At 40.9% G+C, this 19,281-nt stretch overlaps 1 protein-coding gene and 1 long non-coding RNA gene across 7 annotated transcripts in view; one reads left to right on the forward strand and one right to left on the reverse strand.

The window, feature by feature from the left end:
* Nucleotides 1-19,281, forward strand: part of PLCB4 (phospholipase C beta 4) — a 422,682-nt gene that overhangs the window by 275,860 nt on the left and 127,541 nt on the right. For all 6 annotated transcript variants that reach the window (XM_082428193.1, XM_082428195.1, XM_082428194.1 and 3 more), the window contains 3 exons: nt 16,068-16,148; nt 16,966-17,025; nt 18,294-18,437. In XM_082428193.1, the coding sequence (XP_082284319.1) occupies nt 16,068-16,148; nt 16,966-17,025; nt 18,294-18,437 (285 nt within the window). The remainder of the gene's footprint in view (nt 1-16,067; nt 16,149-16,965; nt 17,026-18,293; nt 18,438-19,281) is intronic.
* The window catches only part of LOC309644516, a 578,167-nt gene that overhangs the window by 27,659 nt on the left and 531,227 nt on the right, over nt 1-19,281 (reverse strand). The window lies entirely within an intron of this gene.

The raw sequence follows: 19,281 nt of genomic DNA on the forward strand, positions 1-19,281 counted from the left end.
CTCGTTTCGTTTCCACACCTCACCTGTCCTAGGACCCTCTGCAACATGCATGCGCGTGTTTTTGCCAAGATGGATTCCAGCACAGAGGCCTGTGGGAGGTTTGAGATCACCTATTATGGGGTGGCGCCCTCTCCCTTTTGGCCCTGGAGGAGCCTTTCTGCGCATGTTCAGTCCAGGGAGTTCTTGACCTCAGGAGTGGTCATCTTATCTCTTTATTCCAGCAGAGCTCAGCTCCTGCCATTAACTTTGTCCTTGGCGTGTCTAAGGAAAACAAAGCTCTAATTTTACTTCACTTGGTAAATACCAGCTGTCCAGCCAGGGCCCATCTACCTCCTACCTCACTTGCAGTAGAAATATCTGCCACTGTGAACCCTCACCAGGTGCTCTACAAATGGTATCATTGTGTAAATGCTCTACAGACATTATTTCATTCAAGCCTCCTAAGAACCCTGTTGTTAGGTGGGTCTTTGTAACCTCATTTTACAGATTACAAAATCAAGGCTTAACATGGTTATACACCTCACCTGAGGTGACATAACTGTTCACAGGCTGAGCTGAAAGATGCCACGCTAGCTAGCCTGCAGTGGTTCTCAAAGTGTGATCCCTGCAGCAGCCTTAGCTACACATGCAGAACTTGTTAGAAGTGCCAATTACAGGCTCCACCCCAGACCTCCTGAATCGGGAATGGAAACTGCAGGTGGACTCCAACAGTTTGTGTTTGTTTGTTTGTTTTTTAACATCTTTATTGGAGTATAATTGCTTTACAATGGTGTGTTAGTTTCTGCTTTATAACAAAGGGAATCAGTTATACATATACATATATCCCCATATCCCCTCTCTCTTGCGTCTCCCTCCCACAGTTTGTGTTTTAAGAGCCCTCTGGGTGATCCTGATGCAGCTCGAATTTAAGAACCACTAGGCATAGGGCAAGGGAAGGAGTTTTAGACTTCCTTAGAACGAAAAAGAAAAAAAAAATTAAATCCATTTAAAGTTCTTCACAACTAATCTCCCCAAACAGGCAATTCAGATAAACAGGGGAAGACTGTTCACTAAAAGAGACTTTTCTTTTTCCAGAGGAGTTGAACCTATTAGATTTTATTGAGCTCTCCTAGGTGCCAGGCACAGTGCTAAACACTTGACGTCAGTCATCTCTTTAAACCCGCAGGTGGTTGCGAGGATTAAATGAGATTGTTTTCCACATTATACAGGTGGGGAAAGAGAAGCTTAAATCAGTTAAGAAATTGCCTACTACCCAACATGTAATCACGGACAGAGCCAGTCTCCAGAACTGATGTATTGATGAAGAGAACATACAGGAATCACAGCTATCAGTATGATGACTTGACATCTTGGAATGGCTGCCATTTGCAAATGATGGGGTTCAGAATATGCCAGCCCCAAATATGGCACCTTTAGTATATTGAATACTTTAAGGTGAAGGAGTTTGAGAAAACAGCAGAAGCAGGAAGGTCAGTCTGACCTTCCCATCTACTCCCCTCCTCTCCTCTGAAACGGGTCCTAAAACCCACATGTGAGAGGTGTGCTTCCTACTCCTGGACAAAAGGGACATCCTTATCTTCTGAAGAAAAAGGGGCTCTGAGAAGAATTTGAACAAACAGGCCTTCAGAAGTCCCCCCCTCCCAGTTTATTACACTTACCTCATACTCCTTGACTCTCATATTTCTCCACAACTGTCTACTCTTCCACAAACCCAGCGCAAAAATACTCAAGCTTAACTGTTCTAGTCCTCGTTTTCTTATAAAGGCTCCCAGGTCACCTAAAACTTATATTAAATACATTTATATGCTTTTCTCCTGCTGATCTGTTTTGTCAGTTTAATTTTCAGACCCAGCCAGGGACCCTAATTAGGTCAAGGAAATCTTATTCCTCCCCTACACAAAGAAACATTTTTTGGGGAAATATGTATGATTGAAAAAAAAAACCAAACTACCTATTGAAAAAAAACTTTCTGAAGTTCCTTAATGAAGGCTGTTTAACTCTTTTAGTCACCGATTTGCTTTATCTGTTTAAGGCCATAATTATTATATTACTACAGCCAGGAGTTCTTAATTGGATTCTGCTAAAGAAATGAGGATGGGCAAAAAATTATTTTTCATTTATTTGCCCCTAAGAGCAAATAATTGCCTCATAAGCAACCCTAAAAACACTAATACCTCTTCCTTAGAATCAGTGAAAATCAGCATTTAAGGATAAAAAAGTACTAAGCAGGACTTTTTTAGTCTTTACATTTTGGGGGGAGAAGACCCCACACAACTAGATAAAATGTACTATATGAAAGGAATATAACATTTCCTTTCTTTACTTTTTTTTTTACATTTCCTTTTTTTAATGAAATCTTTTATTTACTTTTACTTTTTAATTTTTATTTACCTACCTATAAAATTTTTTATTGAAGTATAGTTGATTTACAATGTGATGAACTTATGTTTTTAATTTAATTTTTATTTTCTATTGGAGTATAGTTGATTTACAATGCTGTGTTAGTTTCAGGTGTACAGCTAAGTGATTCAGTTATACATATACATATTTCCATTCTTTTTCAGATTCTTTTCCCATATAGGTTATTACAGAATATTGAATAGAGTTCCCTGTGCTATTACATTTCCATTCAATCAATAGAAATAGACATAAAATATTCTCAGCAGGGAAACCTGTCTTTTAATACTGAATATTGATTCTGATAAATTAATAAGAAACACATGGTTTTTAAACTGCTTATTCTTAAAACCATAAATAGTAGGCAATTGCTCTGAAATCCTGCCTCATCAAAACATTTAATGAAGTGGATGGGCTGAGCTAGAATAGCTTCCCAGGAATGTAAGCCAATATACTCTTTCTACTAAAGAGTCACCCTGAGGACAGTTTTGCTGCTGCCTCCAGTGCTTTCCTACTGTGGATTGTCTTCTTCCAAGTACCTAAAAGGGCAGATGATTCTCTGAACTTTGGTGAGATGCAAAAAGGAGCCTAGTTTTTGGATGCTCAGCAGAGCCAAGTTGCCAGGATATTGTTTGCAAATAAAGGGTTTGTACTAAGTGGTATTTAGGGTAAAATCTTTGCCAGAGAACTCTTTCTTGAAGAGTTTGAAGTACAGATAGTTAGTTAAGGGCATGGGTTTGGAGTTAAACAGAAATAGCTTCCACTTGGGCTTTGCTGCTCAAGAGATCTGACCATGAGCCAGTCTTAAACCCACTAGGCACTAAGCCACAGCTTCCTTGTCAGGAAAATGGGGGTGATAATACCTACCTCACAGAGCCATGATGAGGAATAAGTAAGATGGATCTTTTTACAGTGTAAGTTGGAGTATACCCCTCTTCTACTTTAAACCTTCAGTGGCTTCCTACCTCATTCCAAATAATTTCCAGAGTCTTCCTTGTCCCCTTACAAATCCCTTCCACAACCCATCACTTCATTGTCCCATTGATTTTCCCTGGAAGTATTAGACACAAACCTCAGGGCTTTTGCACTTGCAGCTTCTGCTCTGACTGCTCTTCTCCATGTATCATCAGTTCTCCTGGTTTACTTCCTCACTTCTTTCCAGTTTTCCTCAAAGTCACCTCATCTAAAGAGGCCTTCATCATCATCTTACTTAAAAAACACATGTGCCCGTGCACACACACACACACACACACACACACACACACACCCCTTACCCTTTAGATTTTTTTATCTTCGCATTTATCAATTCCTGATATATTATTTATTTGCCTGTTGTTCATTGTCAAAGTCACACATAGAATATAAACCAAGAGACAGATACATTGTTTTTATTTACTGCTATGTCCCCAGCAGGGAATTCATTCATCACCTCACAGACATTTAATAAGCATCTCTGATGATCGAGCAATTCCTTGGTTACATATATGGGACTCAAATGGATTGTTATTTAAATGGTTCCTAATTTGTAAAGACTTCTAAGGGTCCTAAGAAACTGGAACTGGAGCTCCTTTAGGGCGATCTGGAGAAGGGTTAGCAAGAGATCCCATCTGTGGCAGCCGTGGAGCTGTGCCATTTACATCTCCCTCCAAGACAAAACTGTCACTAGGAGTGCAGTCAGTGGGACGGCCTCCGCTGCAGCATCCTCACCCCTGCGACGTTCAGCCGAGGCTCCCAGCCCATGAGTGACGTGGCAGAGACTGGAGCCGGCCCTTTCCTGCCCCGGGTGAGGCTCCTCTGGTGGGTGGTTGTTGCTCTGGGGCTCCGATCCACCTGGCGGAGACGCTCTCAGAGCTGCCCTGCAGTCTGAGACCCTTCCTCCCTCCTCTGCTTTCACAGTCATTAGTCCTGCCTTGTGGTTTGAAGGCTCTCCCTGCCTACTCCTGTTTCTTCTCCCCTTTCTCTTTCATATGCATTTCCCGTAATCAATCAATCAATTTCCCGTAATCAATCAAGTTCATCTTGGTGTCTGTTCCTAGATGACCCAACTCATGCAACAGCCCTTCCCTCAGGGTAGAAGAGTCATGTGCTAAACCTTTGGACTGCAATTTTCTGAAGCCAAGTCTGTGCTCAGAATTCTCTAGGTTGGTAACAGTGGTCCTCCTGTGCATGTGCCAGTGATTTCTGCGCCTCTTTTAGACACAGTAAAAAGTGATAGAACCAGGATTGGTCCTTAGAGCCAGTGGGGACTGTGTATCTTTGAAGCCTAAACATAAGCTATTTCAGAAGATAAAAGTGGAAAGGGAGTGACATCTCATGCAGCTAATGTTAAGAAAAAGCATTTTTACAAGCTGGACTATTTAAGTGGGCAATGCTGATATTCAAAGGGAAATTCCGTGAAAGTTATTTGAGATTCCTTCCCTTTTAGTGACTCTATTCAACACAGACTGTCATCTCCATTTGGCCATAGTTCAAAATGTTATTTCTTTGATCAGCCTCTTCAGATGTATGTCTTCTGTGTTGCTATATGTATAATCCCTTGCTCGTTGTCATTTATTATTCTGGAACTGAATGTTTTTTTTACTAGAAGTGGTTTACTGAAAAGAAGGATTTACTAGCTTATGGTCCCGTTTCAAGCACTTAGGCAAAGCACATCTTCTGATGTTCTTAGAATTTTTTTGGAGGGGGAGGATGTTAAAGAAAACATTATTCATGACACTCATTAAAAATAAGACAGACTGTGTTCAGGAGACTACTACAATGGGGGTTTTGCAGGAAGGGAGAGAAGTTGAGCTCAACTTTGAATACAATAAGGAAAAAAAAGATTTATAGCCAAGGAGCAGGTTGGGGGGTGGGTCAGTGGATGGAGAATTACTAAGAGGAAACATCAGGGGTAAGGAGAGATTTGGGCTAAACCATCCTAATAGGATTCTTGCTGAAGGCAAGCCAGGGTGATCAGACATCACCTGGGAGATGGTGGAGGTTGAAGAACCAGATCAGATACCAAGGGTGATCAGATACTGAGGGTGGAGGATTCTGGCTAAATCAACTTATTAGCAGGATTCTTGCTAACACTGGGCAATGCAAAGACAGACACAGAAGTCCAAAAGTCAAGGCCTATTTGGGAATAAGATTCAGAGGAGCCTGACTAAAGTTGCCTCAAGGAGAGAATCTTTGGGGTGGGATGTGTGTGTGGCGGTGGTGGTGACATATGTTTTTAACATTTGTTGTAAATATTTGTTACAAAAAACATTTCTTTTCCTCCCTGGCTCTGAGTAAGCTGGTCTTCTTTCATTTTTCTCATTTTAGTTGCTACAGCAACTGTTTTGACTAACATGACTGTTTTCCTGCCCAAGAAAGTTACTTTCTTGAGTGACCACCCACTCCATCGAAAGGCATGTTTTGTTGACTTTCTTCTTCTTTTTGCACTCTGAGAGGTAATTGCCGAATATCTTAGGAATAATTTCTTCAAGTGTTGTCTGGCAAGAATCAAGGAGCCTGTCCCAGAGCCCTGCTACAAGACAAGAGCCCTCGCAGAGTCTGAGTGTTCATACTTGGCCTCAAAATGCCCACAACAGAGATGCTTCTGGGAGAGGGAAAGACAAAGAGAGACAGATACAGAGTTTGACATCTCAAACTGGCAGACCTTAAAAGTTAAGACCCAAAGATTCAACATCTTTATCTGGAAGTAAAAGAGAAAATGGAGATTCCTAAATATTGAGGACCATAAAGTGAGCAGATAGAAATACAGAGTTTGACTCTTTCAGGTGGATCATTTGAGCAATTCCTTCTTCCCAAATTCAGATCCTAATTGAGCTGATCAGCTTCTCACAGAGCCAAGGATATGTCAGAGCCCTTGTTAATAATAAACACCATCAGGCCCACATTCTGTTTATTTTTAAAAGATGACATAAAAAGTCAGAAAAGGTGCTGTGCCTTCCTCTTGATCGTTTTCAGCAGCCTTCTTCGACTCTCCCAAGCCAGGACACTTTGAAAGGTGATGATGTCCTTCATTTCTGAGGTCAGAATAAAATGAAATGAGTGAATTAAATCCTTCTACTTTTTAACAGAATAAGCGTTCACTGTATTTCACCATCATTGCTGAAATCAGCTCTCTAAATGCTCACGGTTGGCTACTGAGAAGGAGAACTTTTCATTTCTGCTTCTGTGGAATTGAGAACCCAAGATAGACAGCAGGTCCAGCACCTGTAAAACTTGCTTAACAATCTCTTGATTGCCCCTCACTATCTGAGAGTGTAATCAAGGAGGTGCAAGGCAGGGGCTCCCAACCCAGGGACGGTCTCCTCTGGTCACTACTCCCTGACATGCCCTTGAAGAAGGAAGAACTAAAACCTTGTTCTGATGGCTTGCCCTCTGTGCCTGATGTGGACTGAGGCTGGCTGGGGCACAGAACAAAGCCTGACCTCTCTGTGCAGAAATGATACTTTAGCGAGTCTAGCTCCACAGAATTTACAAGCTCTGGGTTATCCTCACGTGTAGACCTCCCGATCTGCATTCTGGATCAGTGGAAATAAGCACTCACGGTACCATTGCTCATCATGAAGACCCACGTGACAGAGATGCTCTCCCCACCATGATGTATTGATAGATATAATTCTGCCACATATTATCTGTGTCCTCTTGGGCGACTTGCTAACCTCAGAGAAAATCTGTAAGGTAGGGGATGTGGCATTTACCACATTTGTTTCTTGGATGATTCATCATAAACAATACTAGCAACGTGAGTCATAGTCACTGTCACTGTGTTCTTATATTGATAATCGGTAATAATGTAATGGGTGCAGGTTATGCATCAAGCCCTGCAGTGCCCACAGGTGGCCTGTAAGATGTGTTATTGTTCATGTTGCCATCCCTGCTTTTGGAGATGAAGAGACAAAGCTCAAATAAGCCTGTAAGTGTCCAGCCACGTTTGGATCAGGTCTGTTGGACCCTAAAACCAATGTTAACATGCCCAGTAGTTTCAAGTGTTCATGAAATGGGCTTCGTGCTTATTTACACATGTTTCTTCCACATCCCAAAGTCAGCTGTAGTGCAGAAGTAGGTGCCACTAGATAAAATGCATTAGGGATTTAAGTTGAAGACAGAAAAAAAAAATGGGAAAGTACATCAAATTAGGGGTAAAATTAGCAGGCAGCCACTCTATGGGCAGCAAAAATGTCCCACAAAATTGAAAGAAGTGAGCTGCAGATTTGCTACTTTTGATCATGGTGGCCAGAGTAATGCAGGAAAGAAAAACTGTTATAGGATTCAAAGTGTCTGTCAGATTACAAGGAAAGCAACAGATTAGGAAAAATAATTTTTCTTTATACCAGGATCCAAGAAAAAATTCTGATAGCTTTCTACAACAACCCGGTAATAACTACAGTCTGTACAGTTGGTGGAGTTCACAAGAGAATCCTTAAAAATGATGTAACTAGAACTGAAACATTTCCGAAGCCCTTCTGACCTGAGTGATGGTTACTGGCCTTCAGTGACAAGGAGAACAGCAAAGCCTCCTTCAGATGTGATGCTGAGCAGTTCCCTGGGCCCACTCCCTGACAATGTCCCTTTCTCACTTACAGGTCTCAAAGCAGGTGTGATGCAAATGCGTGCTTCGGTGTAGCCACCAATCTCAGCTCTGCCCCACCAGCTACCTGACACTGGGCAAGACGCTTAATTTCCATGCCTCAATGGCCTCCTCCTCTGTAAAATGGGAATAATAATAGTACCTCCCTCATGGGAAGTTGGGCAGTTAATAAGTTAATGTGTACAAAGCTCAGACCATTGCCTGGTGCTTAGTTAGCATTGTTTTGGTGGTAGTGGTTTATAATGTTATTTATATTTGGTTAGACCCTTCGTGGCCTTTCTCTAACTCAGACTTCACTTGTCCCTCTTCAGCCTTAACAAAGCCCTTTTCTCTTCCTCCAGTGTTGATCAAACCATGTTTACCCAAAGGTGGAGCCTCCAAGGCAGTGTTCATTCACTGACAACCCAAACTCCCACTGATTTTAGGCAGAGTGGGACCTGCTCGGCAAGTTTGACAGGGTAGAACAGACACAGGCTTTGGAATCAGAGAAACCAGTTTGAATCCCAGGTCTGTTATTTATCTACTGTAGCTTTAAAGAATTGACTCTCCTTCAAACATTTCCCCCCTTATTTCTAAACACTGCATGTCTGATAAGGTAACCACTAATCATACCTGGCTGTTTAAACGAAAATGAAAAGCTCAGTGCCCCTGTCACACTAGCTACATTTCAAGGGCTTCATAGCCCCACATAGCCTTCATGGCCTCCACGTTGAGCTGTGTTCATCTGTCACGTATGCATCATCACAGAAAATCTATTGAACAGTGTTGGACAGTAGCCCTGAGTTACACAGTAGTTTTCTCCTAACTATTACCAGTTATTCGGCACTGACCTCGTCCCGGGCACTTGGGCTTTCTCAACTTTGAGAGCCATGTGAAGTTGGTATCAGTTTTCTCAAGTTACAGGTGAGAAAAGTGAAGCTTGGAGAGATGAAATGGCACCAGTGCAAGATTCTCTGGCAGATGCCTGGTGAGGAGGCTGACAGTCAAACCCAGGAAGGATAAGCTACAAGGTCTGGGCCCCAGTGCACCTCCTAGGGGTTCACTTTCTTAGAAATCAGGAGTCTCATGATGGAATGTGGAAGTCCTCACTCATTTCACTCCTTCTATATTCTAATCTACCCATCCCATCACAAGCACAAAAGAGGCCCAGAACAGCTAATGTTTAATTGAAATAATGTGAAGTTAACATGTTTATTAACCAGCCCCAAATCACTATCCCTTCCCAGTAGTGAGACTTGACTATTCCCTATTTGATGATGCAGACCCCACAGTAGAAAGATATAGTCATTCACAGTTAACTTAAGTAGTAATGGTGGGTGAGAGAGCAGGAGAGGGAAAGGTAAGAAATAACCACAAATCACAGTTAAAATAAAATCAACCACCTGTTACCACCTGTTATCTAGAAACCCCACCCAAATACTTTCCTCCTCTTTAGAGTATTTGGCCTGCTGAGATCTCTACCACTCCTTATGCAAAGAAATGATATGAAATGTCGTTTAACCAAATCACTTCTAAAATTGAAATAAAGGAAAAATATTTTAATCTAAATCATTTTGAAAGTAACTTGAATCTTTGAAAGATAAATTGTGATATTGAATAATGTTGAAATAGCAAGTGTTAGGGGAAAAATACACTAAAGATAATGCTGAGACCACAGCTTTTTAAAAAAATTTTATTTATTTATTTTTGACTGTGTTGGGTCTTCGTTTCTGTGCGAGGGCTTTCTCTAGTTGCGGCAAGCGGGGGCCACTCTTCATCGCGGTGCGCGAGCCTCTCACTATCGTGGCCTCTCTTGTTGCGGAGCACAGGCTCCAGACGTGCAGGCTCAGTAGTTGTGGCACACGGGCTTAGTTGCTCCGCGGCGTGTGGGAATCTTCTCAGACCAGGGCTCGAACCCATGTCCCCTGCATTGGCAGGCAGATTCTCAACCACTGCGCCACCAGGGAAGCCCCAAGAGACCACAGCTTTTAAATATACTCTATCCTTGATGAAATGGGGGCAGCATCTCTGGAAGCCCCTAGGGGCAAAAGCCCCTCAGAACAGGGATCCTTGAGGCAGGAACAGCTTCTAACTGTAGTGATTCCAGCAAAACTGATGCTTCTTGCTTCTTCCAAACAGAATGCCCCCTGATTACCAGCTTGTCCGCTTTCACAGGAGTTCCTGTTCCTTTCACACCGTCTCTCCCAATGGCCAAAGGAAAGAGCTGGTTTGGGCTGGATGTTAACTAGTCCTTGAGCTCTAAAGCGTGACTAATGAGTTTTAACCAAGTCCTATGAGAACTGAAATTCTGAGCAGCCTGGAAGAAGTTCCATTATGGTTTGCATCCTTACCAGAGGATCCCACTACCATCTGTTAATTGCAAACAAAGAGATTTGTGAAGGAGCAAGGGCCCAGCTTCCTTTGACATCTCCCCTGCCACGCTCAAGTCTGGAGGAAGATTTTCCTGACAAGGGAACTGGGGATATTATTGCCTCAGTGTGGTCATGAGGCCACAGTCCAAGTTCTGGTCAGTAGGTACCTGGGTGAAATTTAAAACTGCTATTAGGGGAAAAGAATAGAGTATGTGTGGGAGGTACAGAGAAATCTAAATAGGTTGGGTTTCAGTTCCTTTCAGCTGATTGTCACATACCCCTCAGGTCTGCTCTCTGATTTTCATGGGTAGTTTGAATCCACTTGGTCTGAGAATTTTCCGGTCACAGTCGACAAGTTTATTGTGGGCTTTGTTGGAAACCTTGTCATTAGCATCTATCGCAGCTCCTTAGAGGTCTCACTGGAGAATTTCTATTCTGGCAGTTGATTCTCCTAACATCTGATGTTTTTTATCTATGAACTATATGGACACCTGGTAAATGATATTTTTTCCCTTTTTGCTTTTGTTGCTAGGGAGCCCAGTGCCAAATAGGCACCTAATTCTCATTGTGTAGGACCTTTTAACAAGTATTTCTAAAAGCTCTTTTACTCTGTCCTTATTTTGCAAATTTGCCTTATTTTTCTTCTCCTTCCTTAGAGTTCTTATCCCATTTTGCAAAGGATCTCTTTGCAGGGGCATTTGAACAGTGCTCCTGGTCCAACAGGGATTCCTAGGAGGTACCCCAAAGCCACACCCAACCTCTAAGATGAGCTTGTATGACTTAGAAAAAGGTGCTGCTTCCTCTAGGCAGACAGCCTCAGGGTGGTGCCCTGGTATTTGTATGTCTGTCCGTGGCAGCCCTCCAGGGACTGACACTGATGGGCTCTGGGCCTGGTGCAGCCCCCTCAACTTGAGTAACTTCTTGTTTATGTTTCATATATTGGCCTACTGTGATATATTTCATTTGAAAAAAAATTCTTTTTTTATTTTTTTAAGTCCATGAATTTAGTTTTGGTGTGCCTTTGATGTGCTAGGTGCTTGGAGCACAAATGTGAACAAGAAAGTTTCAAGGACTCTGCCCTCACAGAGGTTATATTCTGATGTGGGAGCCAGGCAATAAATCAATAAATAGTGAAATAATTGCAAACTGTGTTTTGTTACAAGCAAGGAAATAATCAGGACACTGTAATAGAAAATAAAAATAGAAAATAAAATATTAGGGAGGTAAGGGAAAACCTCTCTGAAGAGGGGATAATTAAGACAAGACCTGTAGGATGAAGAGGAGCTAAGGACAGTAGGAAGAGACTTCTGGGCAGGAGGAACAGCAAGTGCAAAGACCCTGAGGCTAGAAGAATTTAAGAAGTTTAAGGAAAAGAGTCCTGATGGTTGTAATGAACAAGAGGGAACACAAAGGCAGAAAGTGGTATGAGATCAGGTCTCTAGGACCCAGATTATGCAGGACCTTTTAGGCCATGCTAGGAGTTGGGATTTTATCCTAAATATGATGAGGATCTATTAAATGACTTTAGTGAACTGATTAATAGTTTGGAGAATCAATATGGCTGCTGTGGAAAGAAAGAGTAGAAGTGGGAAGATCAGTCCATGGGAGATGCTATGAGTTGGGATTTTATCCTAAATATGCTAGGCGTTGGGATTTTATCCTAAATATGATGGGGATCTACTAAATGATTTTAATGATTAAAACTTTGGAGAATCAACATGGCTGCTGTGGAAAAAAAGAGTAGAAGTGGGAAGATCAGTCCATGGGAGATGGTGATGCTTTGGACCAAGGTGGTGGTGGTGGAGATGGAGCAAAATAGATATATATGAAAAATGCTATGAAAATGAAATCAGGAATAGAAAGTCAAGGATGACTCTTAGGGGAATTCCCCGGAGGTCCAGTGGTTAGGACTCCATGCTCTCACTGCCAAGGACCCAGGCTCAATCCCTGGTCAGGGAACTAAGATCCTGCCAGCCGAGCAGTGTGGCCAAAAAGAAAAAAAAAAAAAAAGGATGACTCTTAGTTTCAGTAAATGGATAGATAATAGTGACATTTATTGAGCCCAGAAAGTCTTGTGATGGAGAGGCTTAGAGAGATAAGGGTGAGGAGTAAAGAATTCAGCTATGGATGTGTTAGTTTTGAGACATCTGTGTGGAGATGTCAAGTAGAGAGTTAGATGTCTGAATTGGGAACTCAGAGAAGACTGGGCTGCTGTTATAAATTTGGGAGTCATCAAGAAGTAGATGGTATTAAAGCCCTGGGGTTAAAGGAGGTCTAGGAACGTAGTGGAAATGAAAATTCCCAGAGCCAATTCCTGTGGAACATGTAGAAGTTGGGTGTAGAAGGAAAATAACTTAAAGGAACAGAACACAGTCAGAATATCAAGATTCCAGAGTTTCCAAAAGGAGGGAATAGTCAGCCGCTCAGAGATCAAATCAAAGGAGAAAAGGAATGCGTGCAGTGCATTTGGCAGCGTGAACATAAGTCATGGTGGACCTGGCAGAGAAATGTTAGCAAGTGATAGAAACAGAGGGCAGATGGAATTTGTCAGAGATGGTAGGGAAGGGAGATAGTAGAGACAGTGGCTAGAGAAAGACTCTTCAAGATATTATGCCCTGAAAGGGGATCAGAGACATGAGGGAGTAAATGAAGGAGGAAGTGTTGACAGCTAGAACATATTTGTGTGCTGATAGGAATGATCTAATAGACAAAAAAATTGAGTATTGGGTGGTGATAAACAGGAGACTGAAATCCTTGTGTAGGTGAAAGAGGATGGAACCTGGAAGAAGACTGAATCTGGAGCAGAAGTGGAGGGATTGACCTTTGATAGGAGAAAGTGTGCTTTATTAGGAGGAAGGATGGAGAAAGTTCTCATCTGAAGAGTTTCCTTTAATCAGTGAAGCCCAGTAATTGGCTGGGAGTAAAGCGGTATGAGAAGAAGCAATGAGATAAGCCTTTCAAAGAGTGGGGAACCTTTTAAGAAAGAATTACAAGGTTGAAAGTCATGTTGACTATCCTTTTGAAGTTGATAATCTTGAATTTAAACCAAAGCCAGATAATCCAGTTTTGTGATTTTCTTTCATCAAGTTCAGCAATAAAAAAATAGACAGGGTGGACTTAGTTTTTTGGCCAAGAAAACAGAAAATGAGACATAGGAGTTGAGGATGTCTGTGAAGGAGTGATTGTAATATTGGACCACGGAAATAAGCTAGACAAGTATGGAAGTAAAAGGAGGAGAAGTCTGGTGGCTAGTGAGAGATTGGCAGGGTTAATGAAGAGGAAGTTGCAAGAAGTCAAATTAATACAGGAGAGTGAGGACTGTAGAGCTAGGGGCTAAAAAGCATCAGATGGAAGGGTCCAAGAGTGGGATGTTTAGGAATCCAAATTTCCAGGTGGCGATGGTAAGGTCTGAGGGTACTAAGTAATTGAGAGAGGAATAAAGAAAAAACTCCTTGCAGTTAAGAAGGCCAAGGAACTGAAAGTTCCACCTCAAAATAAGCTGGAAAATCATTCTTATTTATCATGTATATTTCCTGGATCATCTCAAATCCTTATTTGGAATTGGATAGGGTGCATATAAGTAAATAATAATGATGGTAGCTGATTCATTGTGGATCTACTCTGTAAACACCACTTTAGGTCATACTTCTGAACACTGAAATTCTTTATTACCATTAGGATATTACTTGGGAAGTATTCTAAAATGTGTTCATTCTCATAGTTTAATTGATTATTCTTGTTTCTCAATCAGTAATGATATAAGACATTTTGGTTCAAGTTCAATACCTTTTTGTATGACATACAACACTTTTGTTATCTAGCCTTATTTATGTGTCTAGTCTCATCCCCTACCATCCCCTTAAGATGTTCTAACCACACCAGCTCCTCAGAAGTCCCCACTGGCAGGTCAAGCCTACATGCCTGCCATGCTGCTTCACCTGGATAACTTCTGCTCATCCTCTAAGACCCATCTGAAATGTCAACTTCTGGGTCAAGCCTTTTCTAAAAAGTTGAACCATCTAAAAGTGTATTTTTGTGGGTCAAAGACATCACATATTGGCAATTTCATGTTGTTCATAATTTGCTACCACAAATATAAACCTGAACTAGACATGAGGGATGGTAGCTACCACTTGCTGAACTGTTACTATGTGATTCACATTCATGGTAAAAATGTAAAAGTACTTTAAATTTATCATCTCATTTCATTCCCTAAAAGGTAGGTGTAAATACTTCCTTTTATTAGATAAGGATTCTGAGACTTAAAAAGGGTCTTTGTAAGAGAAGGTAAATAATAAGTGGCAGAACTGGGTTTTGATTCCAAAAGCAAAGGTCACATTATGCCCCTTCCTTCGTCTTACTCATCTCTGTGACTACAGTGCTAAGCACGAGCCTGGTAAGGAGTTGAAATACCTATGATAATTCTTCATCTGTCAGAAAACTACCCAAACAAATGTAAAAGTTGGCTTTGTTCAGGGCCCCTGGGACTCTAAATTCTGACACGTCAAGGTGGTCAAGTCTCTTGACATTGGATTTACCTTGATGAATGTTGCTGCTTCCTTGGAATTTGGAAAGATATGTTTTGGTAGGTGAAACTGAGAGTCTGGACTACAGTTAAAATCTTAATCCAGTAATTGCTCTTTGTTTGAAGTCACACCCTGCTCCTGTTTGCCAGGCAGGTTCTCTATAGCAGTGTTGTAATTATCTAGGAGGACAAGTTCTTTAGATCACGAGAAGAACATGTGGATTTGTTGACACGTGGGTGCCAAGTCTTGATGTAATGCAAACAGAGGGCAGAAGGTATCTGGATTCATTCCCTGAATGCCCTTTCGCTTCCATTGACATAGAACTTTCCTGGCGTTCTTAAGAAAAGTGTTGCTTTCTTGCTAAAATAAAGACCAGGAATCCTTTGGCAAATACAACTTAGCTGCTCTGGGGCCCCTGCATTTGGCTAACATTCCATCTTGATTTGAATTTTGATTCTGTAGTTTTCAACAGAGTTCCTGATGTCCACAGCAGTGGTTCTCAGATTTTAGTGAGCATTAGAATCACCTGGAGGGCTTTTTGGAACACAGATTTCTGGTTCCCACCCCAGAGACTCTGATTCAGTCTGTCTGGCCTGGAGCCCTAGATTCTGCCAATTCAGTCAGTCTCCCAGGTGAGGTTAAAACTGCTGGTCCCAGGACTATACTTTGAGTAGCTTAAAATCTTGCTTAAGTCCTGGTTTATGGGACACCAAGTGAGGTTGAATATAAAATCAAAAAACACAGGAATTATCTGAGTAAACCTCTGAATGCTGAATTGTATAGACAAAAAAAAAAAAAAATCAGTGACTTAAAAAAATTATCTCCTGATTTCTGACATTTTGTTAGAGACCAGCAACAATTCCTCTTGTATGGAGGGATACCAGTTGGCTGGAACCTGGGAGTCCTTCTTTCCAGGAGCTCTTTTCCGAGATCTTAGAGCAAATTTCTCCTCTGTGACCTTCAGAACATTAGTGTGTTTTGTTCTTAAAACTACCCTAAAGGAAGATGCTGTATAAAATTGATCAGTCTTTCAATGCAAAAATGAATGCAAGAAATTTTCAAAATGAAAACATTACATAATATAATAAGAAATGTGGTCATTAGATTCAGGATGCATTTTTCTTTTGTTTAGAGGCTAAAAGATATTTGCATTTTTATTAGATTCAAAATGGTGTGAGTCATGCCGATCCACACATTTCTTTTTCACAGGAATCCTTTGTGTTTGAACCCAACTGCCTCTTCAAAGTGGATGAATTTGGCTTCTTTCTGACCTGGAGAAGTGAAGGCAAGGTATGGCTCAGAAAGAGCAAGCTGTTTCTTCTTTCTGTCAGGGTGAAGGCATTTCATTTTTCAACAAGTGATGGAGTGCCTCTTGAGGGCATGCACCCTACGCTTATTCATTCATTCAAGACTTTTAAAAACGTGTGCTAGGCGTTGGGGATACAGTGATGGTCAAGGATGTGATCCTTATAGATTCCAGCCTAGGATCAAAGTCACACATCCAAAAAAAAAGAAAAAAGTTACAAGTCATTGAGAATTGTGAAAGAGAAGTTCAGGTTATTACAAGAGCTTAAACAGGCAAGTCTGATTTAAGTCTTGGGAGTTAGAAAGGTTTCCCAGAAGAGAGATGTTCAAGCTGAAGTCTCAGGGGTGCATTTAAGGGCATTTTCATCTGGTTATACCCCAGGACTTAACACATGGCACAATGACACATTTCATGAACCTTTGGGTAAAATTTACAAAAAGTAGAATCAGAGTTATATAAAAGTTAGCATAGTCCCACTTACTATTTCAGGTACACACATATATTTAATAATATACATACCGTATTAATGTTACTACATGTATAAAAGTAACATTTTATACACATTTTATAAATAATTATTCAAAGTTGCATTCATACATATATTTGAAATGGAATGTTTGGGGCCTTGACTTTCTGACTGTTGGAAATTATTATTATTATTATTATTTGTTTTTAATCCTGCTTCTGCCTTACTCTAGACAGCATTGCCTTCATCATCACAAACATTTGTCAGTCACCTTGTCTGTGCCATAGGTCTGGCAGAATTTAGTCTCACTGCTGTGCTAAATTCTCTCTTTGCAGGAAGGACAAGTTCTAGAATGTTCTCTCATCAACAGTGTTCGACTGGGAGCCACACCAAAGGTACCTGCGATTGGTGTTTGCTGTTCTTCTAAACACAGAATGTTGTTTAACCCATTACTGCCCCCCAGTCATCAGCTGGGAATGAAGAACAGACACAGTTTAGAAATCTCATCTATAATGGTTGGGTGATTTGGATTGCATCGGGTTTAGTTACGTTAGAAATTGTTATTAACTTCTGAAAATGATGACCCTTGTGTGATACGAGCATTGAAATAAATAGTTGCCTTAACTCAGAAATTAATCTGACAAGCACCCCTTCCCCCCACCCCCACCTTCTTTTTCAGCAAACAGTGAGTCACTTCTGGTCTGTGGCTGATGTGGAAATTTAAATGGCTCAGGTAGTTGCATATTTGTGCACCTGTGCACGCAGACATTAGCTCACCTTGAAGGCTCAGTTTGCCTCTGAGAGAAAAAAGAAGGAAAGAGCGCATAAATCAGCCTTCTTCACAGTGATTGATTTGTTTGAATAAGAAGCTGTTTGCATAGTGGTGCTAGGAATTTAAAAGATGTTTTTTCCTAGAATATTCTAGCACAGTATTTATCCCCTTTTCCATAATAGCCCTGCAAGTTTTTAAATGTTCAAAACGAAATTATGTTCCTCACTTTGTTTTTGTTTTTTATTCTTCAGTGACCCTCTTTTATGTTAGTTACAATCTCTGTGTAACCATGTTGGCATTTCCCCCTGAGTTTTTGTGGAGGACAAAACCACTATTTTATTTGCTAATTAGGGTAAACTTACACAGTTTTCATTCCAGATGAGGATGCCAGGGCTCCTAGAGGTGCGCATACTCACTCTTTGTGTCTAGACTATTTGAAAGACTTAATCTCATTTTTGAGTAACTTGTGGTTGCTGGCTGTGGCAATGCCCTGCATAGTTGCCTGAATCCTCAGTGACTGTTCTCTGTGAGAGATCCCTTTGACCTTTGTGGATGCAAGCAGGTCCCAGTCAGAGCCTTTCTGTCCTGTTGCCATGGTCCGGGTCCTCTGATAACTGCAACCAGAAATCGAAAGAAAGACCCTCCCTCCCAGTCTTCTAAACCGATAATTTTATAATACTTTTCTTACCAAATGAGTTTCAGTCATGGGTAGTGTTACAGATTTTACCTCCAGGAGCTTTAGAATAACGCCAGATATCTGGGCATTTTTAGATAGAAAAAAAAAAAATTGCCCTAATGTATGTTTTTTACATCAAACATAGTTTCTTTTTACCATCTTTCTGCAATGCTCTGTGATCTAATGTATTTTTTCCTATTTGTCTACCTCAATAGGATCCCAAAATTTTGGCTGCTCTTGAAGCTATTGGAAAATCAGAAAATGACCTGGAAGGGCGGGTAGTTTGTGTCTGCAGTGGTACAGATCTGGTGAACATCAGTTTCACATACATGGTGGCTGAAAATTCAGAAGTAACTAAGGTATCCTCTGTGAAACAGCCTCCTTCCCTTCCCCCCATATGTACATATGTGGTGCACATAATTTTTCATGTATAATATAATTGTAATAGATATTTTACATTGTAAAATAATTTAATTTAAATTTTAAAAAATGATTCCTTTGCCTTGCTGGACTGTTGGTCTCGAAAATTCAGCAAGCACAGTACCCTTTTAGCATGCCCCTCACGTATGCCAACAGCCCGAACACCTACTATATTATGTTGTAGGAGCCTCTCAAACTGGAATGTACACAGGAATCACCTGGGATTTTGTAAAAATGCAGATTCTGATTCAGTAGGTCTGAGGTGAGGACAAATTCTCCCTTCCTAACGAGCTCCCAGTTGGTACTGATGTTGCTGGTCTGAGAACCACACTTTGAGTAGCAGCACTGCCCAGTAGAAAAATAATGCAAGCCACAGATGTAGTTTAAATCTTTCTAGTAGCCACAGGTAGAATTAATTTCAGTATTTTAGATTCCACATATAAGCGATATCATATGATATTTGTCTCTCTCTGTCTGGCTTACTTCACTTTGTATGATAATCTCTAGGTTCGTCCATGTTTCTGCAAATGGCATGATTTCATTCTTTTTTATGGCTGAGTAGTATCCCATTGTATATATCTACCACATCTTCTTTATCAATTCATCTGTCCATGGACATTTAGATTGTTTCCATGTCTTGGCTATTGTAAACAGTGCTGCTATGAGCATAGGGGTGCATGTACCTTTTCGAATTCCAATATATCATATTTTAACCCAATAGGTCATTTTAACATGAAATCAATACAAAATCAGTTAACATATTTTACATTCTTCTGTTTATAC

This window comes from Balaenoptera physalus, assembly GCF_965194825.1.
Source record: "Balaenoptera physalus genome assembly, chromosome: 16".
Taxonomy (NCBI): Eukaryota; Metazoa; Chordata; class Mammalia; order Artiodactyla; family Balaenopteridae; genus Balaenoptera; species Balaenoptera physalus.